Genomic DNA, 19,829 nt, shown 5'->3' on the forward strand with positions numbered 1-19,829 from the left:
TGAGACGAAAATGTCATACAAGCGTGAAATTTGGTACACTTGTACAGTTTGGGGCCCTGAACATTTTCAGATATGGAAAAACAACACCTGGTGGCCAGGGCAGCCATTTTACTTTCCACCATTACCAATGAATGTATTTTGCATCATAACTCCTGAACAAAACATGATTATACAGAATAGGTGATATGTGTTGATGGTTGAGGATTCCATTGATATCATGCACATCATCATAAACTGTTCAGGTGAATAGTTAATGGTCAGTTTGGTGATGTTGTGAGATAGTGCGCTGGTTTTGTCCGAACATTTTTCACTTTTTCATAAAGATTTGCCCAAAGACGCCGAAACTAAACTTCATTTAGTGAACAATTGAGCAAGGTTGGTAAATGAATAAAGAAGAGAAGAATTGACGAGCAACGTGCACTTTGCACTGTGTGTAACGGACATGGTTGATGAAAGGTAGAACAATGCTTTGACTGACAGGCAATCCATTGATGTGCTGCAGGTTTTCCTCTCCTCATCTTTCCCCCCTGTCGGATCTCCATAATGATCCATTCTCCAATTGTGAACAAAATAACAGCAGCTGAGCTTCTAGAAGGCCTTCTCTTCTCCTCTCTATTGTTTTATTATTTCTGATATGCCAGTCATGTGCATTAGTTTTCAATTGGGAAAATGTATATATATAATATATAATATATATATATATATATATATATATATATATATATATATATATATATATATAATACAATAATTCATTCATCCATTCATTACTTTCCACCATAACCAATGAATTTATTTTGCATCATCACTCCTGATAGTTTTTATGGGGTCCGTTTTGCAAAACAAATGTTTGCATTGGATTCAGAATCCCAAAAAACACCTAGTTTGACCCCTTACATGCTACTTAAAGGTGACACACCATGCATTTAAAAAGTATTTATGTCATATTGTGTATGTCCCAAAAACGTTTTTCAAAAGGTTTGAGGCTAAATTACCACTCCTGAATAGAGAGCCTCTCTCATTTTTGAATGGCTCTCAGAGCATTTCAGCTGCAGTACCACCTTTGGCCTGAACTGCGCCACCCCCCCCCCCCCCCCCCCAAAAAAAAATCCTTTTGATTTTTTTTTTTTTTTTTTTTTTGATGACGTCACAATCGGCAGATGACGTCACAATCGGCAGCAAATCTGAACAGCCTGTTTTGAGAACCCTTGGGATACTTTTAACCTTCGCCTTCTCAAAACCAGAGAAAGACACATCGGTCAGAAATGGGACTTTGTGAGGATAGAAGGTGCTAGTGGGACCCCAAAAAAAGGTTTTAAAATAGGAAAAGTGACATTTCATGGTGTATCACCTTTAAAGCATATGTCATTTTTGTATCATTTTACTCTATAGTAAAGTCTACGAGAGCCAGACTTTGATTGGCTCCCACAAGTTTCCCAAGACAAATCTGCGATGCCCCTATAGCCAAAAATGTTCCATATGGCATGTTCTAACTGTGTGCCAAATTTCATGCTTCTTTCATAAAGTGCACGATTACATCAAAATACTGCCCGAAATGCCTGGACTATGAACAAAACATGATTATACAGAATAGGTGATATGTGTTGATGGTCGAGGATTCCATTGATATCATGTACATCATCATCAAACTGTTCTGGTGAATAGTTAATGGTCAATTTGGTGCTGATGTGAGGTAGTGCGCTGGTTTTGTCCGAACATTTTTCACTTGTTCATAAAAGTATGAAACTTGGTACTCTTGTACAGTTTGGGACCTGAACATTGTCAGATATGGAGCCATCGCAAAAGGGGTATGGCTACGGGAGTAAACCCCAAACGGAAAGTCTGTGTTCTGGGGATTCACATTGGGCAGGATACCGACAGACCGGATCTCTGTCAGTCTTCTGCAACTCCAAACAGCAGAAGGTCATCATGATTCTCATGCCGAATGTGGAATATGAATGTGGAACTCTCTCCACAATGAATTAAAAAGTTGCTCAAATATATATCCATTTAAAAGATGCTATAAAAATAAAATAATTAAACACTATGAAGATAGGATATGACCTTGGAGTTTTCTTGTTATTTTCTTTTTGCGTATTTATTTAATGGTTCACTTGATGCTTGTTTTTGTTTAGTTTTTTTTTTTGTTTTGTTTTGTTGTTGTGTTTGGTTTTGGTTCTGTTTTGTTTTGTTTACATTTTACTTCTCAAGGCAAGTACAGGCTGTATACGCCGATCATTAGTATATTTTGAATGGGAGACAGGTATTTATAAGAATTTTATTCTTCTGCTTGTTCCTTTTCGTTCATGGGTGTACTGTAAATATTGAATTTCTAAACTAACTATAATGAATTGTATTGTACACTACATGTGCGAAACAAAACAAAATGAAATGAAAAATGAAATGCCACTGGAAGAAGCTGGGTGGAGCCAAGACAGTGAGAGTAGGTACTGCTCACCCCTACGCTCACTTACCCCTTGGATAGAAACGATGAGTGTGAGATAGAGCGGATGTGATGCAACTGCTCCCTTGGTGCAGTGGCAATAACATGTCCTACTGGAAGCATTATGTCTCCTTTCAATATTTTGTGTGGCGTTATTTTGTCTTTCTCTGGTGTTGTTGGTGTTACTTCCATGATGTTTCCAAATGTTGTCGAAACTATACACCCATAACAAGAATATGCCGCTCGAATGACTCTGTCTGTGCGAGTGTGTTTCTGTTATGTTTCCAATGGGACTACAGTTCATTATAATGACTCTGTCTGTGCGAGTGTGTTTCTGTTATGTTTCCAATGGAACTACAGTTCATTATAATGACTCTGTCTGTGCGAGTGGGTTTCTGCTATGTTTCCAATGGGACTACAGTTCATTATAATGACTCTGTCTGTGCGAGTGTGTTTCTGTTATGTTTCCAATGGGACTACAGTTCATTATAATGACTCTGTCTGTGCGAGTGTGTTTCTGCTATGTTTCCAATGGGACTACAGTTCATTATAATGACTCTGTCTGTGCGAGTGTGTTTCTGTTATGTTTCCAATGGGACTACAGTTCATTATAATGACTGTCTGTGCGAGTGTGTTTCTGTTATGTTTCCAATGGGACTACAGTTCATTATAATGACTGTCTGTGCGAGTGTGTTTCTGTTATGTTTCCAATGGGACTACAGTTCCGTGCAGCAGTGGCTACTTCCGATACTCGCCGTTCAGGAGCTGCTGTTCCAGACTCTATGTAGCATTCGGCGATTGTGGAATAGTTGTCTGGCTACGCGAGACTAGGAAGCACCCAACCCTACACACAGGATGTGACTGGAAGCACCCAACCCTACACACAGGATGTGACTGGAAGCACCCAACCCTACACACAGGATGTGACTGGAAGCACCCAACCCTACACACAGGATGTGACTGGAAGCACCCAACCCTACACACAGGCGTCAGGCGGCATGGGAATGATGGTCGCTGGTACGTAGGACGGGACGGCACGTCACTTCGTCAGCTCCCCGTGTGACTGAGCAGCCCCACTCTGCTCACCCCGAAGAGGGAGAGGCCTGGAAAAGGTGGCCCCAAAAGTAGCCTGTTCCTCCTTAAACCGGACAGCTTACCGCAGCTGTTGAGTCGAAATACAAAGAAAAATAAGATTCCCCTTTCAGTTGCAACCTGGAATGTGCACAACCTTTTAGACGCATCCAAGGAATCCACCCGTCCTCATAGGAGGACAGCAATGGTTGCCCACGAGCTGAGGAAGTACAGTGATATAGCAGCAGTCAGTAAAACCCGATTGCATGGTGAGGACTCACTATAGAGGCTGGAGAAGGAAGGGCTCCCCCCAGATTCTCACTGCCTACAGCTTTGCTGTAAAAACCTGTCAGCTGAAAAATCTCCCAGAAACACCATCAAGCATCAGCGAAAGCCTGATGACATGGCACATTCCCCTCATGAAAGGCAGCATGCAACTCTCATCAGTGCTCACGCACCAACCCTGGATGCCAGTGAGGACTCGAGGACTGCTTCTACAGCATGTTGGACTACATCATCGGGAAGCTCCACCCATTGATAAACTCCTGTTAATGGACTACTTCAATGCCAGAGTGGGCTCCAACCACAGTCTCTGGGAAGGCATACTTGGCAAGCATGGCGTTGGCAAGCTGAATGACAACGGTCTCAGGCTATTAACACTCTGCTTTGAGCATGACCTTGTCAACTTTTATCGTCTAATCAGGCTTTTATGAACACCCTGAACAGTTTTTAATTTGTCTCGTCTCGTCTCGTCTCGTCTTCTTCCGCTTTTCCGGTCAGGGTCCGGGTCGCGGGGGCAGTATCCTCAGCAGGGAAGCCCAGACAGTCCTCTCCCCAGCCACTTCCACCAGCTCCTCCGGGGGGATCCCGAGGCGTTCCCAGGCCAGCTGAGAGATATAATCTCTCCAGCGTGTTCTGGGTCGACCCCGAGGTCTCCTCCCGGTTGGACGTGCCCGAAACACTTCCCCAGGGAAGCGTCCGGGAGGCATCCTAACCAGATGCCCGACCCACCTCAACTGGCTCCTCTCGACGTGTAGGAGCAGCGGCTCTACTCCGAGTCCCTCCCGGATGTCTGAGTTCCTCACCCTATCTCTAAGGCTTAGCCCAGACACCCTGCGGAGGAAACTCATTTCGGCCGCTTGTACTCGCGACCTCATTCTTTCGGTCATTACCCAAAGCTCATGACCATAGGTGAGGATTGGGACGTAGACTGACCGGTAAATCGAGAGCTTTGCCTTGCGGCTCAGCTCTCTTTTCACCACAACGGACCGGTGCAGCGTCCGCATTACTGCGGACGCTGCCCCGATCCGCCTGTCAATCTCCCGCTCCCTCCTTCCATCACTCGTGAACAAGATCCCGAGGTACTTGAACTCCTCCACTTGAAGCAGGGCCACCTCCCCGACCTGGAGTGGGCACTCCACCCTTTTCCGGCTGAGAACCATAGCCTCGGACTTGGAGGTGCTGATCCTCATCCCGGCCGCTTCACACTCGGCGGCGAACCGCCCCAGGGAGAGCTGGAGGTCGTTGCTCGAAGCAGCAAAGAGGATCACATCATCCGCAAAAAGCAGGGATGAGATCCTCCCGCCACCGAACTCGACACCCTCCGCCCCCCGGCTGCGCCTAGAAATTCTGTCCATAAAAATTATGAACAGAACCGGTGACAAAGGGCAGCCTTGGCGGAGTCCAACTCCCACCGGAAACAGGTCCGACTTACTGCCGGCTACACGGACCAGACTCACACTCCTTCGGTACAGGGATTGAATGGCCCTTAGCAACGCGCCATCAACCCCATACTCCTGGAGCACCCCCCACAGGATACCTCGGGGGACACGGTCGTAAGCCTTTTCCAAATCCACAAAACACATGTGGACTGGTTGGGCAAACTCCCATGCCCCCTCTAGCACCCCAGAGAGGGTAAAGAGATGGTCCATGGTTCCACGGCCAGGACGAAAACCACATTGCTCCTCCTCGATCCGAGGTTCAACTATCGACCGGACCCTCCTCTCCAGTACCTTCGCGAAGACCTTACCGGGGAGGCTGAGGAGTGTGATCCCCCTGTAGTTGGAACACACCCTCTGGTCCCCCTTCTTAAAGATGGGTACCACCACCCCGGTTTGCCACTCCAAAGGCACTGCCCCCGATGTCCACGCAATGTTGCAGAGACGTGTCAACCAAGACAGCCCTACAACATCCAGAGCCTTGAGATACCCAGGGCGGATCTCATCCACCCCCGGGGCTCCGCCTCCGCGGAGCTGCTTCAGCACCTCTGAAACTTCCACCCCGGAGATTGGACAACCCAGCCCCAAGCCCCTCGGCTCTGTTTCCTCCACAGAATGCGTGCTGGTGGGATTGAGGAGCTCCTCAAAGTATTCCTTCCACCGCCCGACTATTTGCTTGATTAAATATCTAGATATTAGATGTAAATGTTACCAGGCCCTCCTCCAGGGCTTCTCCCCATACACACCCATTGTAACTTCAAACTCCATTTTAACCATGATAGATTCATCAAAAACACCCATATTTTTTCTGCTGAATCATACTAATCTCCTAATACGTGAGCAGGCAATGTTTTCATTTATTTTTAATAATTCTTTATTGTATTTAATTTTTTCTATTTTCCCAAATAATTATTACAAATAATGCTAGACATTACAAATAATGCTGGATATTACAAATAATGCTGGATTATTAGACATAATGCTGGACGCAAGCAAGAGGCTTGACTGTGGTGCCCTACACTCCCTCACAGCCACTTATAAACTCGAGCTGTACAACATCCCGGAAAGCCCCGCCAATGCTGCCTGGACCACACTGTGCAAATCCATCGCGTGCTGCCGAAGAATCAGTGGGATTCACCAAATAGTGTCACCAAGTCTGGTTTGACGTAAATGCACCTGGGATCCACAACCTCCTCAAGGCATATACCACCGCTCTAGCCAACCCTCAATCAGAAGTCCTCAGAAAACAACTATCCACCGTCAATGCACAAACACAAAGAGCTCTACGGCAGATGGAAAACGGCTGGTGGGTCGAGAAGGCGGAAGAAGTTCTATCTTTTGCAGATGCCAACAACACACATCATTGCTGGCCCTCAGAGAAGAAGCATCACACCAGTGAAATCTGCAGATGGGACCACTCTCATAAAAGATCAGCAACAACCATCCTGGAAGAACTCCCCAGCCCCTCTGTTCAACTACTGGATGAAATTCCTCAATTTCATGAAATCCGGAAGGAAATCAAGTGCCCAGACTCCATCCCTGCTGAAGTATACAAGTGTTGAGATTATCTCCTCACACGCTGGCTACACAAACTCATCTCTGCCATCTGGACAACTCAGACTGTCCCACAAGACTGTAACGATGTCACTAGTATTACCATCTATAAAAAGAAAGGGGATAAGTCCTCTTGTGACAACAGCAGAGGTGTCTCACTCCTGTCAGTTGCAAGCAAAATCCTGTCAAGGATCATGTTTTCCCACATGGCTACGCACATCTCTGAGAACATCTTGCCAGAAACCCAATGAAGATTTCGGAAGGACCGTGGCACAACAGACATGATCTTTGCCGCCAGGCAAATACAGGAGAAATCCAGAGAGCACAAGCAAGATCTTTACATGGCTTTCATTGACCTTCATCGAAGGCATTGGACACGGTAGACCTAAAGCTTCTCTGGGGCATTCTCAGCAGATTTGGGGTCTCACCCAAATTCCTCTCCATCCTTCAGCAGTTCCATGGTGGCATGCAAGCCAGGGTTCGAATGGGGGACAACAACATGACCCATTTGATGTCAAAATAGGAGTGAAACAAGGATGTGTCTTAGCCCCGGTCGTTTTCAATATATTCCTCACAGCAGTTAAACTAATTTCCCACAACCTTTTGGAGAACACGGATGGAGTCAGCATTAGCTTCCGCCTGGATAGAAACCTATTCAACATCCAGCCTCCAGGCAACTACCGAGACTACTGCCCACCGAGACTACTAAGTCTGTGAACTCCAGTACGCTGATGATTGCATGCTGATTGCTCACTCCCCCGAGTCCCTTCAGCATGCCCTCTCTGCTGCCACTTAAAGAGCTGTTTGTTGGTCTTCAGGTCAACATCAAGAAGACACAAATAGTCCACCAACCAAGCTCTACCCAGACTTGACAAAACCCCTCTGGAAACAGTACCATGTTTCAAGTACCTCGGCAGTATCCTATCAGACAGTTGCAATGTTGATGCAGACATTCAATCCAATCAATCTTGCCTCCGCCACATGCGGTCGCCTAAGGTCATGGGTCTTCACCAACAAGAACCTGAACTTCCTGAAGGGCAAGGCAGCAGTATGATCACACTGCTGTATGGCCCTGAAGCCTGGACACCATACATGCGGCACATGAGATCCTTGGAGGCTTTCCACAGTCGCTGTCTGCGAAGGATCCTGGGCAACACATGGGAGCACCACATGACCTATACAGAGATCTACCAACGTTTTTATTATCGTCAGACTCGGTCCTGAGTCTCAGGAGGAGGCAACTTCCTTTTTCCTCCTACGGTGACACTGAAAATGTGGGAGGAGTTTTACAATGGTGGTAGACAAAGCATGCTGGTAGTTGTAGTAATGCAGTCGAACACAGCGATTCATGAAATACTAAAACATCTAAGAACAGAAATTAAACACCAAAAAGAACCCAGGATTGTTTTCCTTGTCTCCCAAAAAACATTACATTAATATTTGGATGTCTCTGGGGTGAAATGGCCCTTTAAAAGGTAACTACAAGTTACTTTCAGTTACTTTTGGATTACTTTTAAGCAAAACTCTATTTAATTAGATAAAACAAGTTTTACCATTGATTACCAGACAAGAATGTTGATTCTATGAAAATAATGTATTTAAAATACAGATATTGGATTTAAGATATGACTGCTAACAGTATTATCATAAAATATATCCCATTTGGAAGATTCACAAAGAGGATAACACAAAGACACATCGATCAGGCATTCAGTAGGCGAGGATATGACTTACCGGTTATGTTGTTTTTACTGTGTCATCAGCACCTACACCCTAGGTGGGGTTGTCAATAGGGCCTTTCTGTGTGGAGTTTGCATGTTCTCCCCGTATCTCCTAGTGTAGGTACCCTCATAAAAACATGCAGTAATCCTGGTCTCTATTCTGCTTCCCCCTGGCCAGCCGGGCGCCTGATGGAGGTGAAAGGAACTGGTTGGAATAATGTGTTGCTTCCACGCACTACGTCCAACCGGGGAATCTCTCCCCTGTCAGGTGAAAAGAAGCGACTTGGACTCCTCATGCATAGCAGGAAGCATGAGGTCAGTCCGTTGATCACCACTGACAGAGGGAGTGTAGCACCCAGGATTACATTACATAATTGTCACTGGGTGAAAAATGGGTTACAAAATTGTGGGATAAGAAAAAAAAAGAAAAGTTGTTTATAGTGTTGACTATCAGCTCTAACATGCTGGTTTACAACAGGATGCTGGTGACGGCTTGACTTCAGAACTAAATGATGCAGAAAAAGGTGAGTTATTTCTGTCTTTCGGTCCTTATTACAGTTCAGTGTTTAACCAGTGAGGAGGATGTTCACCAGGTTATACATAAATATAAAGGTTATACATGATATATAAATGTATCAGTGGTTACATTACTATTCATTAGAGGATATAGAGATGCACAGAGCTTTATATTTGCATTGTTAATAATCATAATGAAATTCTATTATGATTCTGTAATGCATTTATCACAACCACTAGTTTTGTTCTCTCTCTTGCAAGCAGAACAGTTTGTGATGCAGAACAAGGCACGCTTGATTCAAGAGGCGACCACAGTCATGACCCTAGTAGACAGTCTAGGGTCCTTGGTCCACCCTGAGATCTATGCCGAGATCGAAGCTGAGAAGACCAGACAGAGCCAGATGAGACAAGTGTTTTCCAAAGTGCTAGGTCCTGGTGGAACAGCTGTCAGAGCAGCGTTTTACAATGCTATCAAACAACACCAACCACAGCTGTCAACCACAGAGAAGCCTGGTAAGATCACATTTACTGCTAAATGAGAGTGCCCTCTGACGTGAACACAGAATTACCTTTACTTTTATACACTTCTGGATAATCTTAGATCTTGGATTATTATTATTATCCAACGCTCACCTGACCAATGGAGGCCCCGCCCTCCGGCTATACTCCTGTGTCAGGGTTGGTCTCATGTCAGTTCCAATCAGTTTCTTGAGCTAAGCACACATTACAATCTCATCCCATCTTTTTCCAGTCGTATAGCCAACATAGTCTCACCAAGGACCAGGCTTGATAACCCTGGCCACGAGACGCTTACGATCGTAGACTAGGACAAGACCGCAAGAAACTACGTTTTTGCGTGAAATTTTTATTTCACTACCTCGAGGCTAAGTCTCCTAGCCCTGTAGGCTTTCGCTACCATATTTTCCCCAGTGTATTCCCCTATGAAATGCCCAAAATAGGTTGTGAAAGTGATACAGTATTGCTGTAGATTTAAATTTAGCCTAAAGTCATTCAAGCTAGTGTGTTCTATTTGTTTAGTATTCTTTGTCTTTTAACATTTGTTATGGGCTAATCGTTCCCTCCCCTCAACAATGGACCTAAGCTTACATTTACCTGCTATATCCTCCTCCTACTAATATTGGAGCTATCACCTGCACACTCAGGCTATAGCTTATATTTGGCACAATAACACAACAGTCCACACAACAAAACAAAAATAAATAAAACAAGGAACACAATTTTAACTTTTTCAGACCTCCCATTTGAGGATCCTATTTCTCAATGATGTGTTCTTTGATCTTTCAGAAGCTCAGTGCAAACGAGAACTGAAGACTAAACTGACAACGAAGTTTTTGCTTTTGTCTGAGTGGATCACAAACGAAGGACAAACAACATCTCTGCATCAGATCTACACTGAGGTCTACATCACAAAGGGAGGCAGTGGAGAGGTCAATAAAGAACATGAGGTCAGACAGATTGAAACAGCTTCCAGGACACCAGCCTGTCCAGAAACAAAAATCAAAAGTGAAAACATCTTTAAAGCATTACCTGGAGATGCAAAACCAGTCAGAACAGTGATGACGAAGGGAGTGGCTGGCATTGGTAAAACAGTTCAAACTCAGAAGTATGCTCTGGACTGGGCAGAAGATAAAGCCAACCAGGATATCCACTTTGTGTTTCCATTCACTTTCCGAGAGCTGAATTTAGAGAAGAAGGAGTACAGCTTAGAGGAACTTCTTCATACATTCTTTACTGAAACCAAGAATGTAGGAATCTGCATCTTCGACCAGCCCAACGTTGTGTTCATCTTTGATGGGTTAGATGAACTTCGGCCACCTCTACGCTTCGGGAACACTGTGATGTGGACGAACCCCAAAACGTCAACCACATTGGGCGTGATCTTGACAAACCTCATCAAGGGAAATCTGCTTCCAAAAGCAAAAATCTGGATAACCACACGACCTGCAGCAGCCGACCAGATCCCTTCTGATTACGTTGACAGATATACAGAAGTGAGAGGGTTTGATGACAACCAGAAGAGGCAGTACTTCTTCAAGAGATTCAGCGATGAACAGCAGGCGGTTGAAATCTACTCACACATCCAGACATCACGAAGCCTCCACATCATGTGCCACATCCCAGTCTTCTGTTGGATCACTGCTAGAGTTCTGGAGGAAATCTTGAGTACAGAGGAGAAAGGAGCACTGCCAAAAACCCAGACTACCATGTACATCCACTTCATGCTGATTCAGTCCATACAGAAGAATGCCAAGTATCTAGACCTACTTCAGAAACATCCTGAAAAGAATCCAAATGATGCCATTCTGTCTCTGGCGAAATTGGCTTTTGAACAGCTGAAGAAAGACCAACTGATCTTCTATGAAGAAGACCTGACCGCGTCTGGCATTGATATTGATGACGCTGCAGTGTACTCAGAAGTGTTCACACAGGTATTTGGAAAGGTGTGTGGAACGTACAAGGACAAGGTGTTCTCCTTTGTCCATCTGAGCATTCAGGAGTTTCTGGCTGCCCTCCATGTCTTCATCACTTTCATCAACACTGGTGAAAACCTACTCTCAACCTCCAAGCGGTACAAGTTATTTGGAAGGATTTACAAATCCAGGATCCATCACCTCTACAAAAGTGCTGTAAAAAAGGCCATACAGAGTCCAAATGGACATCTGGACCTTTTCCTGCGTTTCCTGCTGGGCCTCTCTTTGGACACCAATCAGAAACTCATACAGAGACTGCTGACACAGAAAGGCAAAAGCTTCAAGACCAAGCCAACAGTCGAATACATCAAGAAGATGATCAGAGAGAATCCATCTCCAGAGAGATGTATTAATCTGTTCCACTGTCTGAATGAGCTGAATGATCATTCTCTAGAGGAGGACATCCAGCAGTACCTGAAGTCAGGACGTCTCTCCACAGACGAGCTCTCTCCTGCTCAGTGGTCAGCTCTGGTCTTCATTTTGCTGTCTTCAGGAAAGGAGCTGGACATGTTTGACCTGAAGAAATACTCTGCTTCAGAGGAGGCTCTTCTGGGGCTGCTGCCGGTGCTCAAAGCCTCCAGTAAAGCTCTGTAGGTTCACTGATAACTAGATATGTTTCATATATTATATTATCTTTATTTAACAGAAAATCAAATAAAAATCTTTATCACTAATGTTTCTCCAGGCTGAGTGGCTGTAAGCTGTCAGAGAGTTGCTGTCAGGAGTTGTCGTCAGCTGTCAGCTCCAGCTCTACTTTGAGAGAAGTGGACTTGAGCAACAACGACCTGCTGGATTCTGGCGTAAACCTTCTGGCTGTGGGACTGGGGAGTCCACACTGCAAGCTGGAGACTCTGAAGTCAGTATGCCTGCATGTGTTCAACTGTGTTGAAATAAATCTAATACATTTTTAAATTCAATGGAACAGAATGTAACATTGTGAAGGTTCACACTGTGTGTGTGTGTGTGCGTGTGCGTGTGCGCGTGCGTGCGTGCGTGCGTGCGTTTGTGCGTGCGTGCGTGCGTGCGTGTGTGCGCGCGTGTGCGCGCGCACGTGTTTTGATTGACATTTTATTTATTATACTATCTTTCTTTTACACAAATCTAATTAATACATGCTTTTCCACTAATGTATCTCCAGGCTGAGTGGCTGTAAGCTGTCAGAGAGTTGCTGTCAGGAGTTGTCGTCAGCTCTCAGCTCCAGCTCTAGTTTGAGAGAAGTGGACTTGAGCAACAATGACCTGCTGGATTCTGGCGTAAACCATCTGGCTGTGGGACTGGGGAGTCCACACTGCAAGCTGGAGACTCTGAAGTCAGTATGCCTGCATGTGTTCAACTGTGTTGAAATAAACCTAATACGTTTGTAAACTCAATGGAACATAATTTAACATTGTGAAACTTCCACTGTGTGTGTGCGGATGCGCATGTGTGCACAGTGCACACGTTTGTTTGACATTTTAGTTATTATGTGATCTTTTATTTACAAAAATCTAATTAAAAAATGCTTCAACACCAATGTATCTTCAGACTGAGTGGCTGTAAGCTGTCAGAGAGTTGCTGTCAGGAGTTGTCGTCAGCTGTCAGCTCCAGCTCTAGTTTGAAAGAAGTTGACTTGAGCAACAATGACCTGGGGGATTCTGGCGTAAACCTTCTGGCTGTGGGACTGGGGAGTCCACACTGCATGTTGGAGACTCTGAAGTCAGTATAACTGTGTTCAACTTTGTCTGAATAAAACAATATATGTCTAAATGAAAATGTAACAATTTGTAACTTCTCTCTCTCTGTGTGTGTGTGTGTGTGTGTGTGTGTGTGTGTGTGTGTGTGTGTGTGTGTGTGTGTGTGTGTGTGTGTGTGTGTGTGTGTGTGTGTGTGTGTGTGTGTGTGTAGTTTGTCAGGATGTCTGGTCACAGAGAAAGGCTGTTCTTCTCTGACCTCAGCTTTGCGCTCCAACCCTTCCCATTTGAGAGAGTTGAACTTGGCCTTCAATCATCCAGGAGAATCCGGCGAAGCGATGCTCTCTGCTGTTGTGAAGGATCCACACTATAGACTGGACACTCTGAGGTCTGTGTGTGAATGTTCTACTCTCTACTCTGACCATGTGTAAACACCAGGCATTACATAGAAATAAGTAGGCAATTCAACTCTGGCAGCAGTGGGCTGTGTGTGTGAGACAACGACGAACAATCAATCGATCAACCATTATTTGTCTCACAAAAAAAAAAAAAAAAAACATATACAGGTCAGCCCCATGGATAGTGAGCAGAAAAGCAAGACAAACAGGTCTAGACCAATTTTTTTTTAAGAAAAATGAAAACACAAAAGCACATAGGAGCATGTTGCTCCCTCCATGATCCACAATAATACATAAAAACATCCATTTTAGGTGTCCATTTACTGTATAAGAGTAGGCATGTCCATGTAAAGGGAAGGTTGAGTCTCTGCGTACGTGCGCGACTGCCCATCTCCACGTGCGTACCTTACCGTGTGGGGGTGGCTCAGTCTCTGTCTTTCAAGGTCCATGTCGTTGTTAAGGATCCGAATGGTGTGAGGATAGAAACTTTCCCTGAGTCTTCCTAGAACAGTCTTGTGTATCCTATAGCTTTTCTGGACTTCAGCAGCTCTAACAGCCCATGTGCTTGTTGCTGTTATCCTCCATTATTGGTTTGGTCTTTGACCTGCACCGATTGGTGTAGATGTCCTTGAGGGCTGGGAGGACACCTCCTGTGATCCACCCTGCCGTCCTGACTACTCTCTGCAGGGCACAGAGCAGTTACCATACCAGGCTTCCTGTCAGGACGCTCTCTATGGTGCAGGTGTAGAAGTTCTGTAGTGCAAGAGGAGACAATCCTGTCCTCAGGCATCTAAGATGGTACAGCCTCTGCTGAGACTTCTTCACCAGAGCATCCGTCGGATTTGACCATGACAGGTCTTTAGCCAGGTGGACTCAACAGGTCACCCTTTCCACCATGGTCTCATTGTCATTGGGAGCTGTTACTACGTGTCATCTTTTCGACACCGAACTCTAACCCTTACCCTAAACCTAACCTCCGCGGGGTTAGTCGCTAACCCTCCCGACGCTGCTTTGTCGAAATGACGGTCGTTTGAAAGAATGAGATTTCCCTGGTCTCACTGATGTTAAGGGAGGTGTAGTTCTTGTTGCCCTTTCTCCTGAAGTCCATCATCTCCTTGGTTTCGCTGGTATTCAGGAGGAGGCTGTTATCCTGACACGAGTGGGTCAGTCTCTCCACCTCCTCCAGGTAAAGGGACTCATCCTCATCCGTAATCAGGCCAATCACAGCTGTGTCATCAACAAACTCCAAACGATGGAGTTAGATGCTTGAGTGGCTACACAGTCAAATGTGTACAGAGAATACAGTAGTGGGCTCACTACGCAGCCTTGTGGTGCACCTGAGGATGATGTAGCTAGAGATAAAAAAAATGAACAGCCCTGTTTGGTTTTGATTTAATAATCAGCTGTAGTAGATTCTTATTGTAGGTTTAGTCCGACCAGCAACCCCCTCTCAATAAGGAAAAGGTATAGTCTCCTCTATAAAATACCATCCATGAGCCACTCAGGTCCACCGTCCACGTCTATGTGGATCCTATACGTCAAAACAGCGATGGGTCTATTTGGTTCCGTCGGCACCAAGTCAGAACTAGAAAATGTTGTTCCTTCGAAAACAATTGTGGGCTCGCTTCAAGCCAGAAAACAATGGCTATAAAAGGACAAAATGTCAAGATCGCAGGCAGTGCTCTCTTTAACGTTACTGACGCAACTGGACGCTGCATGCATGATTTGAGGCATTTTGTTCCAAAAATGTTGACCCGCTGGTAGGCACTATAACAGGCCAATGTGAGAAGGGTGGCATCTGTTCCTTGACCTAGTGGGAATGTGCTTGCAAGATTTCACGCACATCGCCGGCTGTGTTCATCATTTGAGGTGTTTTTGGCCTCTTTATCGCTGCTTGCAGCTATATTTATTATCATTATAATTATTAAAAACATTTTGTGTGCACTTCATAGGCATATTAGATAAAGGTCCTTAGATTGCGTGTAGACTGTCTCATGCAAATTGCTTAAAAACATCCTAGAATGAAAACGGGTTTAAGCGTTTCACAAACTGCTCAAAATGATATAGCGCCCCCCTTTGGCCAATTGGGGTACGATTGGTTTTAGTGATATTTGGACTAACACTCTACATCTTTGCCAAATGCCATGAACATGTTACCTTGCATGTATGATTTAGAGGCAGAAGAATAATTTGCATAAAACGACAATATTCATTGAATTATTTAAAAAGCATGTTTCAATTTAAAAGAAATCTTTAGATATTGGTCCAAAGTTCACGTAAAAAAAGTTTTGTGCACGTGACGCGAAAATTCCAGAATAAAAGCGGGTTTACTCGTTTTACAAACTGCTCAAAATGGCGGAAAATCTAAGGGCGGAGCTTACTTAACAACAACACAGATGTCTTCCGCTTGAGTCAAAGCACGCGTGTAACAAGTTGCATGTCTTCAAACGAAACGAGTCATGACTTATGCCCGTTTGAAGTTAGAATTTTCAAACGCTTCGTATAGCGCCCCCCTTTGGCCAATTGGAATAAGATTGGTTTCAGTGATATTTTGACTAACCCTCTATATCTTTGCCAAATGCCATGAACGTGTGACTTTGTATGTATGATTTAGAGGCAGAAGAATAATTTGCATAAAACTGCAATATTCATTGAATTATTACAAAATAATCTTTCACTTTAAAAAAAAAAAATCCGACCAGACAGTTTGACCATATTGGTCCAAAGTTCATGTGAAAAAAGTTTTGTGCGCTTAACGCAAAAATCCCAGGAGGAGATAGATTTTCGTGCGCGTAACGCAAAAATCCCAGGAGGAGATAGATTTTTTCTGTTTTTCATATAATTCAAAATGGTGGGAGACCTAAAGGTCAGAGGTCAAAAGTCAGAGCGTAAATGTTGTTCGGCATGAAGAGACGCATACGTGTATACAGGTTTCATGACTGTACCTCAAACAGAGCATGAGCTATACCTGTTCAAAATTTGCACTTTCGAAGGCTTCCTACAGCGCCACCATTTGGCCGATTGCAGTAAAAAGTAATAGTACACGTCGCCACTGTAAGCTGAACACATTGATGTTTTTATTATCATTTTCTGTCTAAGTCTGTAGGAGTAGAACGGAACCGAAGTTTTGAGGAGAACTTGATCTAGTATAGTATAGTATAGTATAGTATAGTATAGTATAGTATAGTATAGTATATAAATAAAGAAATAATGACAATATCTAAAGTGTGCTCGCCTTTCAGGTGAGCCCACAATTACAGGTGGACCCACGGCATCCATTCGACAGAGCTGATTAAAGCCCCAAAAAAATCAATATAAACCCTCCGTTGTCTCATTCAAAAGATAGATGTAATACTGTTTATCTTTCTACACGCATGACCAATCTCTGTAGTACGTCTACAGTGTTTTGCAAAAGTGCAGATCTACAAGTTATCGCCGCGTCGCATGTTGTCCATTTTGTAGATCTGTTTTTGGTGCATAGCAGTGACGTGTTGCCAAAGCGCAACCCGCTACCACTTATTTGACTATTATTAGGCACGTGCACACATAGACATCAAAGGGGGCTTGAGCCCCTGCCCCTTTATCCATCTGTAAAAAGTGTCCTCTCTAGAACCATGAATGCAGTTTTACTATGGTGAAAGACATACAAATGCCCCTCTTTCCATGCCATACCTGAAGGCAGCATTCAAGAGAATTGCCTTGTCCAAACTCTCATGAACTTGAATGCAGCATCTTAGGCTATGTTGAAAGAATTTCCCCCTGTGTAGAATTCCACGCCGTTATGCCACATCTCCAGTATTGACTTGATTATGCAGTGTGGTAACACACACAGACAATAGCCAACCCCCAAGTGTCGCAGCGCAACACGTTTTGAGCTTGGAGGTCTGCTATTTTCGCCCTTTTATGCATTTTCAGCCCCTGCCTCTTTAACATTCTCTGCACGTCCCTGACTATTATATTGTAGCAGAGGCAGGTTGTAAGACAAGACACACATACTTTAGATCGTTCCACAAGGTCTCTGTATGGTTACATCCAAACTTTATTAACAAACTACTCAGACAAGTCATTGTTATTCTGTCACTCATAATACTCTCCAAATGCCCACAGTGCCCTCTAAGGCAGTACAGTCTCTATAATATATTTATTTTAAACAATACTATTAACCCTTGGGCTGCCATAGTTTCATAACTAATGTATAATTAACTCCAATGTATATTTCCTATTATTTTTATGGTTCCTATGAAGTGAACCTTCACAAATGTTGATTTATGTGTGCGTGTGCGTGTGTGTGCGTGTGTGTGTGTGTGTGTGTGTGTGTGTGTGTGTGTGTGTGTGTGTGTGTGTGTGTGTGTGTGTGTGTGTGTGTGTGTGCGCGTGTGTGTGTGTGTGTGTGCACGTGTGTGCATGAGCACGGGTGTGTGTGTGTGTGTGTGTGTGTGTGTGTGTGTGTGTGTGTGTGTGTGTGTGTGTGTGTGTGTGTGTGTGTGTGTGTGTGTGTGTGTGCGTGCATGAGCATGGGTGTGTGTGCATGGGTGTGTGTGCATGTGTGTGTGTTCAGCTAATCTCACAAACCTGCACCAATCAGTGTCACATTTCTTGGGAACACTGCCATAGTAAAGTGATGATCTACAGGGAAGTGATGTCATAATGATGATGTCATTATAGAGATCTACAGGGAAGCCACAGCATTATTCTAGTAAAAAACAAAAACAAAAAAAAAACCAGCATTTTTCCAGTCTGGAGTGGTGACTGGCTGGCTGCTCCACCGCTCCAACCCTGTTATAATTGTAATATAGGATAAATACTCAAATCCCCTCATATCAGTGAACACTGAACAGTAGACAGTACGAGCCTTGATGTCCAAATGATCTGCTAGGTTCAGAGTATGCTGTCAATCATTGTTTATATTATCATAGAGAATATCCTGACCTGACTTTGTCTCTCCTCCAACTCCAGTGTGGACCATGCTGGAGAGATCATGCTGACACCAGGACTGAGCAAGAGCATGACAAGTAAGTGTCTATTCTGTTTTATTCATTCAATCAAAGCAGCATCACATCCAGCCATTTAGATAATTGGTTCTCAATGTGGGGTCCGGGGACCCCCAGGGGTCCTTGTGGGGATTCCAGGGGGTCCCCAGCTAAATGTGTTAATACAGCATCACAATAGTTTTTATCCATACAGTATACGTTGACTATTAAAAAAGAACAGATGTACAAGCTCACAGCACATCAAGTTGTGCAACGCTACGAGCTTGTACATGTGATATTTTTGAAAGTGTTGAAAAATGTTGAATAATTGCACATTAGTTAACATCATGCGCGCAGGGGGTAGGGGGGGGGACGGGGGGGATTAACACCTCCACTTTTTTTGGGTGGGGGGGATATCCCCTCCAGTGTTCAGGTCCAAGAAAAAGCCGCAAATATGATCGATTATACTGTACGTGTACACACTGAGTAGTTCTCATTTCAAGGCGTATTACTGCCCTCTAGAGGCACAGTCCCACCAGTGCAGTGCAGTCAGCTCAGCTCAGCTGTTCTGAATGAGTTTAATTAATGCAACGCGATAGTGACAAGCAGGCAGGCAGTGGCAGAAGGAGACCGTCATTGCAGGTGCTGGACCTGCTGCTGGTGTGTGTAGGCTAGTCTCACATCATTCTCAGTCAAAATGAAACGGTCAAAAAAACAAAAAACGATAACGTCGTTCTTTAAATCAAGCAACAATGTAAGTACCTTTGAACAGATGCATAATGGAAATGCAATTTCGTTTGTCAACACATTTTAAGTTACGTTTCCTCTTGTTACTGTGGGGGGGATACAGTAACAAGAAAAACAAAGGGCCTTGAAATCTGCGTAAAACAACTGTGTAATTCAGCTCAAGTGGAGGGGATATGTCCCCCCCTCCTCGGGGCAAAAGTGGGGGGGATATCACCAAAAGTGGGGGGGATACCCCAAAATTTTCCACGCGCGCTGTGCGCGCGCACATACCTCCCAGATGTGTCCCCTTCACTTTTAAAATGCCTCCTGCGCCCCTGGTTAACATACACGACTTGTAGTGGTGGCCACCTGCACAACTGGCCACTATAGGACATGTGGACACTTGGAGAGGTGGCCACCAGGACAACACAGTACTAGGGCCATATGGGCACTGGCTACAAGTATAAGAAGTCTACACAACCAGATAATGTAGAAGAATTTATATATTCAAAGAAGATAATGATTAGCGGTGCGCATCATGATTTGCGGC

At 44.4% G+C, this 19,829-nt stretch overlaps 1 protein-coding gene across 1 annotated transcript in view; it reads left to right on the forward strand.

Moving 5' to 3' along the window:
• Positions 1–7,785: 7,785 nt before the first annotated feature.
• The window catches only part of LOC308300426 (NACHT, LRR and PYD domains-containing protein 3-like), a gene marked incomplete at both ends in the record, with an annotated part of 16,446 nt that continues 4,402 nt past the window's right edge, over positions 7,786–19,829 (forward strand). The window contains 7 exons of the mRNA XM_080744264.1: positions 7,786–7,981; positions 9,288–9,536; positions 10,329–12,105; positions 12,201–12,371; positions 12,654–12,828; positions 14,770–14,840; positions 18,540–18,595. Coding sequence (XP_080600390.1) covers positions 7,786–7,981; positions 9,288–9,536; positions 10,329–12,105; positions 12,201–12,371; positions 12,654–12,828; positions 14,770–14,840; positions 18,540–18,595 — 2,695 coding nt within the window. The remainder of the gene's footprint in view (positions 7,982–9,287; positions 9,537–10,328; positions 12,106–12,200; positions 12,372–12,653; positions 12,829–14,769; positions 14,841–18,539; positions 18,596–19,829) is intronic.

Source organism: Nannobrachium achirus (assembly GCF_963921795.1).
Source record: "Nannobrachium achirus genome assembly, chromosome: 2".
Classification (NCBI taxonomy): domain Eukaryota; kingdom Metazoa; phylum Chordata; class Actinopteri; order Myctophiformes; family Myctophidae; genus Nannobrachium; species Nannobrachium achirus.